A 12,671-nucleotide genomic window follows, 5' to 3' on the forward strand; every position below is an offset into this window, starting at 1 on the left:
GGCTCAGGAGCTGCTCCCCTCTACCCTCATCCCTTCACAATCCCTCCTCATGCCAACCCTCTTTATTCAGAACTGGGAAGTCCCCCTCCTGGCCTGGGAGCTTCTTTTCCCTCTCCCAACAGCTGCTTCCTTTAGACCCTGGTCTAATCAACATCTTGCTTGGGTCTTCCCCAGTCTTTTCGGGTTAGTCCTGCCAAAGACCCCTCCCTGAGCAATGCTGAGCTCAACTCTCTCAATTTCCTTCAACACACTTAGCACAATAGACAGTTACTTTAATGATTTGTTTAGAGGTTAAAAGCAGTCTCTCTTAACATGGGCTGTGAGCGCCATGACCTGTGTGTGCGCGCGCGTGCGAAATCCTTTCTCATTTCTTATCACCACTGGATCCCCAGAACACGGTATATGGTAGGTGCTTAATAAAAAGTAGCTGAAATGAACAAACAGTACGAAGGAAGGAAGGAAGGAACACTGACATTCTGGGGAGAAGCAGGTTGAAGATCGAGGCTGCCCCTCTGTGGCCACATCGGAGAACTACAGCTTCACCAGGCAGCCCCAGACAAAGAACCCCTGGAGCCCCCCATTCCCACTCACTCCTTTCCAGAACAGAATTCAGGTGTCCATCAGGTCTCAATGACCCCCTGATCTTTCCCATACGAAATATTTTCCTTTTTCCAGAATGAGGATAGTGAGTACCCCACCAAAGGGGGCTTCCTTCCCCAAAGCTGAAGAGCAAGGAGCAGGCTAGCTTCCTACCTGGGAGAACTACAGTGGGAGACCCCAGTCTCAGAGGCCTCATGGGCCCTGGAAAAGAGCTGGGCCCATCAGGAAGACCCTCAGCCCCCTGAGGTCAAAATCTACCCTGAGGGAATTGGGAGAGAGGTGAGAGATAAAGAGGGGAGGTTTGGAAAGAGGTTCAGAAAGGCAGGAGCTCTTATGGCAGAGCCTGGGAAATAGCCCCATGTGTGTCCCCACACCATCCTCTGCCACTAGAGGGCTCAGAGATGCCCAAAAGTAGCCTGGGCCATAGAAGGTGCTCCCCGAGTTATAATGCCAATATGGGAAGGGTGCCTACCCCGCTCTGAGGTAGGACCCAAAACATGGGACCTGGATCACTGAGGCCTCTTCCTTACCCTAGGAACTTGTGCCTGGTTTTACAGCCAGGGTCCTAATATCCCAAGTCCATAAGATAAGACAGGCACATCCCTAAAACACCACCTTTGCACAATGACCATATTTTAAACATCTTCAAATCGGACCAAAGTACTATGCAGGATGCACATGATTTTAAAAAACAAATGAATAAATATGAAATACGACTTCTAAACTGGTTTTCTGGCTTTTCAAAGGCCCCACCCTCCAGGAGGCCTGTATAAGTCTGAGGCTCCTGAGACCTCCTCTATGGTAGTGTCCCTTCTGTTTAACATTTTTGGACACGTCCCAGCTCAGCTCCACTGTCCTGAAGGACAGACAAGGGGAAGGCTTCTGTCTACATTTGAACTGCAGGGTTAAAGCAGCTTCCTGGGACAAGGTGGCGAGACCCTTGATGGGCGAGACAGAGGTGAAATTCTGGGGAATGGAGTCTGATGCGTGCTTCGGGAGGATCTCCCCGGGGGTGGCTGAACCTCAGGGGTCCCCCGCCCAATCACAGTGCAGTCTTTGGAGGTACCCACTGGGCCTAGTTCCCTGGCCTGGCCACACATTCACTCTGCACACCATCTAAGGAAAGCAGACAGGAGAAGGCCCCACTTGGAGGGGCTTCCTTACCTCCCTCTTGAGCGGAGCCACGTAAGCCCAGGAGTTGGTGGTGGGATCATAACGCTCCACAGCATTCAGATCGTTATGGTAGTCACGACCCGCCACCGCATAGATGTACCTGCCCACAACACACACACACAGGTCGGCGTGTTCCTGCTGCAGGGACTGGATCTGGAACCAGCGGTTGTGCCTTGGGTCATACCTTTTGAGGGAACATGAAGGCAGTGGATCATTGATAGGCCAGAAAGCCTGCCCAGCAGGCCCACACCTCCTGCTCCATCACTGTACCCCAGCTGCCCTCACACACCAGCACAGGCCTACCCACAGCCACACCAGCAGGCCGCTACATGCCTGAACACGGATATGTCCCCAGCATGGAGCCTGGAAAGCATGACCAGGAACTCGGGTTTCTGCCCATGATGCCATCATATTCTAGGGGTGACCTCATGGGGGGTTTCTAGCCCACCTATCTGTCCACCCCAGGCTGCCCCATCTCACCTATCCAGATCCATGGTCCCCACAGTCCCATCCCCATTGAAGAATGCCCATCCCTGGACAGGCACAACAGCCTCCCGGCCTATGGCCAATGCCAGCACTCCCTCCAGAGTCGTCTGCCAGCATCCTGTCACAGACCACACCTCCATCACTTCAGGTACCTCTCCTAAGCTGTCCTGTTGCCAGCTGGTGGAATGAGAGCCATCTCCCACATCTCTCTTTCTCCATCAACCTTTTTTTAAAGGTTTATTTATCATGAGAGAGCAAGAGAAAGCACAAATGGGGGAGGAGTAGAAAGAGAGGGAGAGGGAGAGAGAGAGAGAGAGCGAGATTGGGCGGGGGGAGGGGGGGATCTCAAGCAGACTCCACACCGTCAATGCAGAGTCCCACATGGGACTCATAAACCACGAGATCATGACCTGGGCCAAGTCTGATGCTTAACCAACTAAGCCACCCAGGCACCCTGGGGATATGATTTTTTAAAAGGCTGATGGAGAGGGGTGCCTGGATGGCTCAGTCGGTTAAGTGTCTGACTTCAGCTCAAATCATGGAGATCAAGCTCCGCACTGGGCTCTCTGCTGTCACCGCAGAGCCTGCTTTGGATCCTCTGTACCCCTCTCTGCCCATCGCCCACTCTCTCTCTCAAAAATAAACATTTTTTTAAAAAGTCGTATCCTGGGGTGCCTGGGTGGCTCAGTCGGTTGAGCGTCCGACTTCGGCTCAGGTCATGATCTCGTGGTCTTTGAGTTCAAGCCCCGCGTCGGGCTCTGGGCTGATGGCTCAGAGCCTGGAGCCTGCTTCATATTCTGGGTCTCCCTCTCTCTCTCTCTGCCCTCTCCCACTCATGCTGCCTCTCTCTGTCTCTCAAAAATAAATAAACACTAAGAAAAAAATTAAAAAAAAAAAAAAAAGTCGTATCCCCAAGCAACTTCATTCTGACCTGCTTTGTGTGGCTGCCCCCCTCCCATAGCCCCCCTGAGGTCGTGCTTCCCCTCATCTGCCTTTGAGGGGCCTCACATGCCCAACCCACGGGATCTCAATCACTCCAGGAGACAAGCTATCACCCCTCACTTCCTCCTCCTGCATGTCAGACCCACACTGCAAAGGCCTCCTAACCATCTCCAGCTGGCTGCTCACCAGTCCTGAACGGAACCCCACACTCCCTCTGCCCACCGATCCTACCCTCAGCAGCAAAGCCCCCACTCACACCAAAATCCTCACTAGCCTAGCAGCTGGGGAGGCCCTTACAGCCCAGTCCACACCAACCTTGCCAGCACTCAGCCCTGCCGCACTCCATGCCCCAGGCCTGGCACTCCGTGGGGCACACTGGCGAGTATGCTACTTGGGTCAATACAGACGATTACAGAACCTTGAGGGACCAGGACCCTGAGAGCCCAAGGGCCAAGCCCACTCTTCCCCTGACCTGCATCTGTCCCCTTCCCTTGGACATCCACTCAGTCACCAGCATCTTGAGTGCCTGCTTCTGAAGCCTCCTTGCTCAATAGCTCATGCATAATTACAGCCGCTTTCAGATAAGTGGTTATTTCTCCACAGAAAGACCAACCCCAAGAAGACAAGCTGAACTTCAACTGGCTCATTAGAGAGTGAGCAAAGTTTGCTTTGGTCTGGGTCTGTGCCCCACACTGGTTGGTGAAGAGATAAGTTTCATCCAGATGCGCTAGGCAGCTGCTTCTTCCTGCCTGCACCTTTTGGCCAGCTCTTCCCTGACAGACAGGAATGACAGGAAACAAGGTGCTCAGGGGTTGGGGCCAACAGGAGAGAAAGAACACGCATGTGGGTCACACAGACCCAGGATGGACAGCTGGTCTGCCCCATCCAGCTGGGTGTGTCTGGGCATTGATTTCCCTCCCTTGACATTCACTCAGTTTCCGCACCTGGCCAACAGGGGGATGCCACCTGCCTCCAAAAGCTATCGTGAGGGCTCAGAAAGGGACTTCGTTAAGACTGACTCAAGTCTGTATTCCTAGACTTCGCTGTAACTCAGGGATCAGTGAATTGAACAAAGATTACCATAGGTGAAATCATTCAGTCACTCTGCAAATATTCACCGGCGACCCAACATGGATCAGGCACGGTGCTCAGTGCTGCGAATCCAGAGGCAAACTCCAGACCAGGACCCTTCTTTCCATTGTAGATGGGAAGCAGGCTAAAGAGAACACGTAAGCAAGCACTCCATATAATGACAAACGCCACAAAGGACAAGAACTGAGGTACAGAGAGGGTGATCTACTCAGAGATCATAATCTATTGGGCAGAGGGGGCCGGGAGGTCAGAGCTCTCTCACGGGGACCAGGAAGGGCCTCCCAAGAAGGTGGCGGTTAAGAACTCAATGACGAGAGGCCCAGCCAGTTGAAGGTCCAGCTGGGGACCGGAGCCCAAGCCAGTCCAGGGGCTCGGCACTCGTGAGGCCCTGCCAACTGACTGGGATGGCGCTTCCCACTGCCTTTCCTGTGTACAACACTCATTCATGTACATGTTCCCCCAACCCCGTCTCTAGTTAAGTGCAAGTCAGCATCATCCACCAGAGTGAGACAAGCAAGACCCACCCGATGCTTCCGCTTGCTTCCTTCCGGCCCTCACAGCTGCCTCAGATGCATTCATTTGGATTTGCAGTTTCAGATTTAACACACACACACGCACGCAATACATACACACACCATACATCAGTAATTTAGACACAATCACAGTTGCTCTCATTTCTTATCTCCCCACTGTGTCCTGTATTCCACATTTCTTTCTTGATTTTCTACTTTGTCAGAATAAGTTCTCAAGTAATATTTTTCCTAATAAAAACTAGCTACAGAAGGATATAAACAGTTCTAGTCACTTTAAGGCAGAATTTAGATCACCCTACTGCAAACTCGGAAGCTCAAGCTACAGTGGATACAAAACGCTCTGGAGTCCTTGTTAAATTGAGCAGACCGTTTTTCTTCTGTATTTCCACAACTTAAGCATTCCCATGGCTATTTTTTTTTTTTTTAATGTTTATTTACTTCTGAGAGAAAGCATGTGCAAGAGCAGGGAGGGGCAAAGAGAAAGGGGAACAGAGGATCCGAAGTGGGCTCTATGTTGATAGCAGTGAGCCCAATGAAGGGCTCAAAACTTACAAACTGTGAGATCATGACCTGAGCTGAAGTTGGACACTCAATCGACTGACCCACCCAGGTGCCCCAACATTCCTATGACTTTTTTTTTTAATGTTTGTTTATTCTTTGAGAGAGAGAGAGAGAGAGAGCACGAGCATGAGCAGGGGAGGGGCAGAGAGAGGGAGACACAGAATCTGAAGCTGCTCCAGGCTCTGAGCTGTCAGCACAGAGACTGATGCGGGGCTCAAACTCACAAACCGTGAGATCATGACCTGAGCCGAAGTCAGATGCTTAACCAACTGAGCCACCCAGGCGCTCCAACATTCCTATGACTATTGATGAAGTCCCTTACAATCAAAGAAATGTTTAAAATATATTTTAAAATACAAACAGACATGGGAATGCCCCACGTTAAAAACAAGTGGCTATTCTAAGTAAGGTCAGAGGGCAAAAAGCCACTCCCAGGTAAGGCATATCAGTACAGGCTCTGCCCTCTCCCATCTGAAAGTAGGGTGTTCTTGGAAACCTTTCAGAAGTTGAAATGGCATAAAACAGAGCAATTACAATTAGTTTACATGGAAAAAAATTTGAGCATTCCCAGGCCCAAAAAATAACCGTTCTCAGGGCTTTTCTGATACCTGAAGTCACACCTTGCTAATGAATGCACAAAATAAATGGAGATAAAGCACAGATGCTTACAAATAGAGTTCAAAGCTATGGCCACTTGATGCTGAGATGCTGGGTGTCATTCCTGGGGAAGGCACTTGGAAGGGCCATCTCGCTAAGGGTGCAAGCTCCTCTATAAAGGCTCACTGCTAAACCAATGCTGAACATGATCTTCTCTTTTCGTCTTGTTTTTGTAAAAGTGAAAATCCTCTTTGGAATTCTACTGGTTAGTGAAAATAGGCACTAACATAGGTCTTTCATGAAAGCAAAGTGGAATAATGTGGACTTTTGAAAGCGGGGTGGGGGAGGGGTACAAATAAAATTTGCTCCAAGAGAGTTAACTTCCTATATGCAGCTCCTATACCAGTGTTCTGATATAATCTGTTAAATCCTCAAGCCTCAAAATGCAAACTCTAACTAACTGCAAATTTTGTCTTTTCATATTCTGAGAGTCTGTAGACCCTAAGGCTGGTAAATTAAGGAAGGGGAGAGGGAAGAGAACCTAACTCTTAGACCATTCAAATTAAGACCCATCTGGCAGTTTTAAAAGTCTATGAAGAGATTAAAGGAACTCTCACCCTATAGAGAGAACAGACACCAGGGCCCTCACCACCACCCCATCACCCCAGGCAGATACTGCATCCCAACCCTTCTGAGATACCTCCCCTTGCCAGGTAGGCCTCACCAACCCTACCTGCCACAGTGACCTAACCTTCTCACTGGAGTTTGAGGCCATGGTTATCAAACACTGGTGCTGATACTAGCATTTTCCAGAGTTTGGCTTGGGACTCAGAGCACATGTTCACCAATGGGGAATTTAGACTAGTCTTGAGTGCAACGGACATCAAAGCAGTAAAAGGGCAGACTAAGGGCAGGCAGTGGCCCCAACTGTTGCCGGCATGGCCCTCTGGGAAAGCCCCAGGGCTGGCCTCCCAGTGGGCATACAACCACCCCGTTGTATGCTAAAGGCTGGTGACCATAACACCCTGGAGAGGTCTGTTTTGTAGGTCTGTGGGTTGCCTCAGCAGGGAGATGTGGCTTTGGCCCTCCCACTGTGAAAGAAACAGGCCCCTAAAAAGGAAGCTTTGAGGCTTTTCAAGGGAAGGCTGAACCTGGTGCTGCCACACCCACTGTGGAGGTTATTCTGTTAGAGAGAAAATCAAAGTATTGTTTCCTCCTTTCTGTACTCAGCATGTCCTCCTGTTTAACCTCAACTGAGCTGCCAAGCTTTGCGTCTCATCAGTTTAACAAAGGTGATTTCTTCCCAGCAGAAGTGCTGGGGCCCTCATGGGGCATGGCCAGGCCAGATCCCACCTCCACCCCCAAAGATGGAAACATGAACATGAACTTGGTCAGTACCTCACAGCCATGGAAGCAGCTGGCAATCTCTCTCTCTGCAATGCCAGCTTTCCTTCAGCCTACAGAAGATGGAGACTTCCCACATGCACCAAATCCCACGATATCAAGCCAAAGCACAGTGGAGGGGCCCTAGACACCTAATGGTAGCTGAGGCTATGGGGATCTGCGTTGGTTTCTTTGTTCTGCCCTCAAAAGTGGATTTGTGTGGGGCGCCTGAGTGGCTTGGTCGGTTAAGCGTCCGACTTTGGCTCAGGTCATGATCTCACGGTCCGTGGGTTCGAGCCCCGCGTCGGGCTCTGTGCTGACAGCACAGAGCCTGGAGCCTGCTTCAGATTCTGTGTCTCCCTCTCTCTCTGCCCCTCCCCTGTTCATGCTCTGTCTCTCTCTGTCTCAAAAATAAATAAACGTTAAAAAAAAAATTAAAAAAAAAAAAAGTGGATTTGTGAGATCATAGCTCCATAGACTGACAGAGCTGGAAGCATCCTACAGACCATGACAGTCCACAAAACCCCCTCTTTTGGGTTTCTGTACTCAGTTCCAATGCGTGTTGGGGCAGGGCGGTAGCGGGGGGTAGGGGTGGGGGGAACCACAACACTTTCTGCACATTAATAAGCAATTCTTGGAACACCAACTGAGTCCTACAATTCAACTCAATTCTAACACTATCTATCTGGAGAAAGCATCAGATCCCACAGGCTAAGGGCTCAGTCTACAAGATGCCTCCCCACCCCACCTGTCCCCATTTCAGACACTACTCACAAGCTCAGGCTGTTTACTATGCTTCTGACCTACGAGCTACCAGCTGGAGGTTCCAATAACCCCCTCTGGCTCAGAATATCACTCTGAAGCACCAGGTTGTGCCTATGACCAACTGGCTATAAATCAGAGGTTCCCATGAACCCCTACTTGGGTTTCAATTAACCTGCTAGAGCGGCTCACAGAACTCAGAAAAACGTATTTACTAGATTACCTGTTTGTTATAAAAGGATATAAATCAGGAACAGCCATAGCCAGACAGGAAGAGGTAGATAGAGCAAGGTCTGGGGAAAGAGTAGGGAGCTTCCTTGCCCCCTCCAGGTGTGCCAATCTCCCAGCACCTCCAACTCGGTGTTCACCAATCCCGAAGCTCTCCCAACCCCCTCTTTTGGGTTTTTATGGAGGCTTCACGATATAGGCACGATTGATTAAATCACTGGCCACTGGCGACTGACTCAGCCACCAGCCCTTCTGCCCTCCCCAAGGTCAGCGGGTAGGCCTGAAATTCCAACCCTCTAAACACAGGGCTGGTTCTCCCAGTAACCAGCACCCCCTTACACTTGGGGTCTTCCAAAGTCACCTCATTAACATAACACAAGACAAAATTAGCACTCTCCTCCCTTAGGAAATTCTGAGTTCTGGGAGCTGTGAACCAGAAACTGTGGATATAGACCTAACATATAGCAAAAACATATATAGTACATCACAAAATCCCACTCCTTCTTGAAAAACTGCCTCCTCAGAGGACCTCGGGGGACCCCATGTCCGGCAACACCACTGACGACAGGGCAGGCAAGGGTGGTGAAACCTGGCACGAGGTTCAGCGATGCCTGTCTTTTGGGTCCCGTAGGCTGAGAACTGTACACTGCAGAAGAGGGAGGGACGACCGGAAGCCATCCTCCACCAACGCCTGTGCTTCAGAGGGCAGAGCTGCCTAGCAGAGGGAGCCCTGGACGATACATGTCAAAGCTGGAGAGGGCGAGATGGAAGGAGAAGCTGCCCTGCCCAGTGTTCCTGGCAACTAGGTCCCCTCCCTGTGTTTGGCCAGTCCAAGTGCACAATCACAACCTAGACCCTCACCAACAAGACAGTGGGTATGACCCATGGTGAGTGGGTTTGAGAGGAAAAGAACAGCGAAAGGAAGCATGCTGGGTCCCCTCTTCCTTGCCTCACCACAGCCCTCACTCTCCAAATTAACCTGGACTTTACTCCACAAAACAGACCTACCCCGACGAGCCACAAGATTAATTTAAAAGGCTACAGCCTCGGCCCTTGCAGACCCCACTCCATAAGCAGCCTCCTGGGCCCACAACTCCTGCACCACAGCGTCACCCACAGACCAAGTCTCAGCCAAGCACCCATGCCTACCTCCAGCACCGGGACTCGGCACGAAAGCCCTGGACATTGTTGTCCCCTCCGATCAGGTACACAAAGTTGTTGAGCACCGCAATGCCCTGGTTGGACATGCGGGGGGCCAGGGAGGCGGTAAAGTGCTTCCACTCTCCCAGCAGGGGGTTCAGGTACTTGGCCTGGTCACTCAGGACAGTGGATGGTGTGGAATGAATGCCCCCAAAGCCCACAACACACTGGAAGTCCGACCGCAGCTCTGTCTGAGGGCCCTGCAAGCTGGGCTGCAGGCTCTCATTGCGGTGGTACATGAGGGCATTGGCCACCGTGTCCCTCAGTGGGCTGGGGTCCAGCTTATCGTGCAGCCGCTGGAGGACCTCAGCTTCCATCAGGGGGAAACGCACGGTCTCAAGGAGCTTGGGGGGCTCGTGCAGCGAGATCTGGTCGGCCTGCACCTGCTCCAGGGTGTAATGGTAGAGCAGGGCACCCTCATACACTTCGGTCTCACAGGAGACCTCCAGGCGGTTGCTGCTAAGGAGGGAGTAGACCTTCTCCAGGGGAAGCTGGCGGTACTTGTCAGTCCGAGAGAAGGCCACAAAGTTTTTGAGGATGTAGGTGTCCAGCTGCTCAGTCAGACGGCTCAAGTCAAACAGCTCCGCCAGCCGGTAGACATCAAGGATGTTCTCTTCATCCACCCAGGACATGAGGAAATCACAGCAGAAATGGATGATTTCTGGGATCTGTGAAAAGAACAAGCCCCATTCAAGCCTGGGCTGGGAACAGTGTCTGAGTGAGGGAGACAGAGGATAACAGTGGACGCGAAGCTATTGTTTACAGCTGGCCCCCTTCCACCACCCCTGACCTTTCCCGAAGTGGAGGCCTGGCGCAGCTGCTCTCCCCCAATAGTAGAGATGATTGGGGCTCACTGCAGACTGACTGGGTTTAAACCTGGGCTTCAAAGAGATCTGTAGCACATTCTTAACCTCTCTGAGCCTCAGTTTCCTCATTTATAAGAGAAGCGATTAAAGTAGAGAGCAGTCCTGGATTAGAAGAATAAATATTGTTAAAACATCAATACTACCCAAAGCAATCTACACATTCAATCGATCCCAATCAAAACGCGCTGGCATTCTTCTCAAAGCTAGAACAATCCTAAAGTTTGTATGGAACCACAAGAAGATCCTGAATAGCCAAAGTGATACTGAAAAAGAAACCAAAGCAGGAGGCATCACAAGCCCAGACTTTACCCTCTACTACAAAGCTGTAAACATCAAGACAGTACGGTATTGGTACAAAAACAGACACATACACCAATGGAATAGAATAGAGAACCCGGAATTAGACCCACAAATGTATGGCCAACTAATCTTTGACAAAGCAGGAAATAGCATCCAATGGAAAAAAGTCTCTTTAGCAAATGGTGCTGGGAGAACTGGACATGTAGAAGAATGAAACTAGATCACTTTCTTACACCATATACAAAAATAAACTCAAAATGGATGAAAGACCTAAATGTGAGACAGGAAACCTTCAAAACCCTAGAGGAGAAAGCAGGCAACAAACCTCTTTGACCTCAGCTGCAGCAATTTCTTACTTGACACATCTCCAAAGGCAAGGGAATTAAAAGCAAAAATGAACTATTGGGACCTCATCAAGATAAAAAGCTTCTGCACTGCAAAGGAAACAATCAACAAAACTAAAAGGCAACCAACGGAATGGGAAAAGATATTTTGCAAATAACATATCGGATAAAGGGCTAGTGTCCAAAATCTATAAAGAACTTACCAAACTCAACACCCAAAAAACAAATAATCCAGTAAAGAAATGGGCAGAAGACATGAATAGACACTTTTCCAAAGAAGACATCCAGATGGCCAACAGACACATGAAAAGATGCTCAATGTCACTCATCATCAGGGAAACACAAATCAAAGCCACACTGAGATACCACCTCACACCAGAGTGGCTAAAATTAACAACTCAGGAAACAATAGATGCTAGCGAGGAAATGGAGAAACAGGAACCCTCTTGCACTGTTGGTGGGAATGCAAACTGGTGCAGCTGCTCTGGAAAAGTGTGGAGGTTCCTGAAAAAATTAAAAATAGAACTACCCTATGACCCAGCAATAGCACTACTAGGAATTTACCCAAGGGATACAAGGGTGCTGATTTATAGGGGCACATGTACCCCAATGTTTATAGCAGTGCTTTCAACAATAGCCAAATTATGGAAAGAGCCTAAATGTTCATCAATCGATGAATGGATAAAGATGTGGTTTATATATATAATGGAATACTATTTGGCAATGAGAAAGAATGAAATCATGCCATTTGCAGCAACATGGATGGAACAGGAAGGTATTATGCTGAATGAAAAAGTCAGTCAGAAAAGGACAGATATCATATGTTTTCACTCATATGTGGATCTTAAGAAACTTAACAGAAGACCACGGGGGAAGGGAAGGGGAAAAAAATAGTTACAAACAGAGAGGGAGGGAGGCAAACTGCAAAAGACTCTTAAATACTGAGAACAAACTGAGGGTGGATGGGGGGGTGGGGGAGAGGGGAAAATGGGTGATGGGCATTGAGGAGGGCACTTGCTGGGATCAGCACTGGGTGTTGTATTTAAGCCAATTTGACAATAAATTATATTAAAAAAAATAAGAAAACCAAAAAAAAAAAAATAATTAACTCAAAAAAAATAAAAATGAAAAAAAAAAAAGTGGAGAGCAGTAAGTTGAAGATGAGATGGTACCCAGGAACTACCTGGCACAGAGTAAAACCTTTCAGATCAGAAGTACTGAATCTCCAGAGAATCAGGAAGCAGCACAGTGGCCACTGTATCAATTACCCCTGGTTTGGAAGGCACCTAGGACTCATGCCCCCCCTACCCAGGCTCTCTAGAAACATCCAGCTCTCTTGTCCTGCCACAACCCCCACAACTGCAGGCTCAGCCAAAGATGCAGGCCCAGGGAACCCACCCCCTTCCCCAGGAGATGGCCCTGAAGCACCCACGCGCTAAGAACTGTCAGCAGAGCGTTCCAGACGCTTGCCTAGCACCCATCCTGGGAATCCCACTAGGTTCTTAAAAGGCTGGGAGCCACCCTGACTGGGCAGAGGCCCGCATGACTCCAGCTAGCACAGGGGTCACAGGTGGCTGGCACCTGCCCGTGTCCAATCGTGCAGA

The 12,671-nt window shown here is 49.7% G+C and overlaps 1 protein-coding gene across 2 annotated transcripts in view; it reads right to left on the minus strand.

The window, feature by feature from the left end:
- Positions 1 to 12,671, minus strand: part of KLHL22 (kelch like family member 22) — a 41,736-nt gene that overhangs the window by 9,618 nt on the left and 19,447 nt on the right. For both annotated transcript variants that reach the window (XM_042961962.1, XM_042961963.1), the window contains exons 4-5: positions 9,507 to 10,225; positions 1,765 to 1,957 (exon numbers count right to left, since the gene is read on the minus strand). In XM_042961962.1, the coding sequence (XP_042817896.1) occupies positions 1,765 to 1,957; positions 9,507 to 10,225 (912 nt within the window). The remainder of the gene's footprint in view (positions 1 to 1,764; positions 1,958 to 9,506; positions 10,226 to 12,671) is intronic.

The sequence above is a fragment of the Panthera tigris genome, chromosome D3 (genome assembly GCF_018350195.1).
Source record: "Panthera tigris isolate Pti1 chromosome D3, P.tigris_Pti1_mat1.1, whole genome shotgun sequence".
NCBI classification, from domain to species: Eukaryota; Metazoa; Chordata; class Mammalia; order Carnivora; family Felidae; genus Panthera; species Panthera tigris.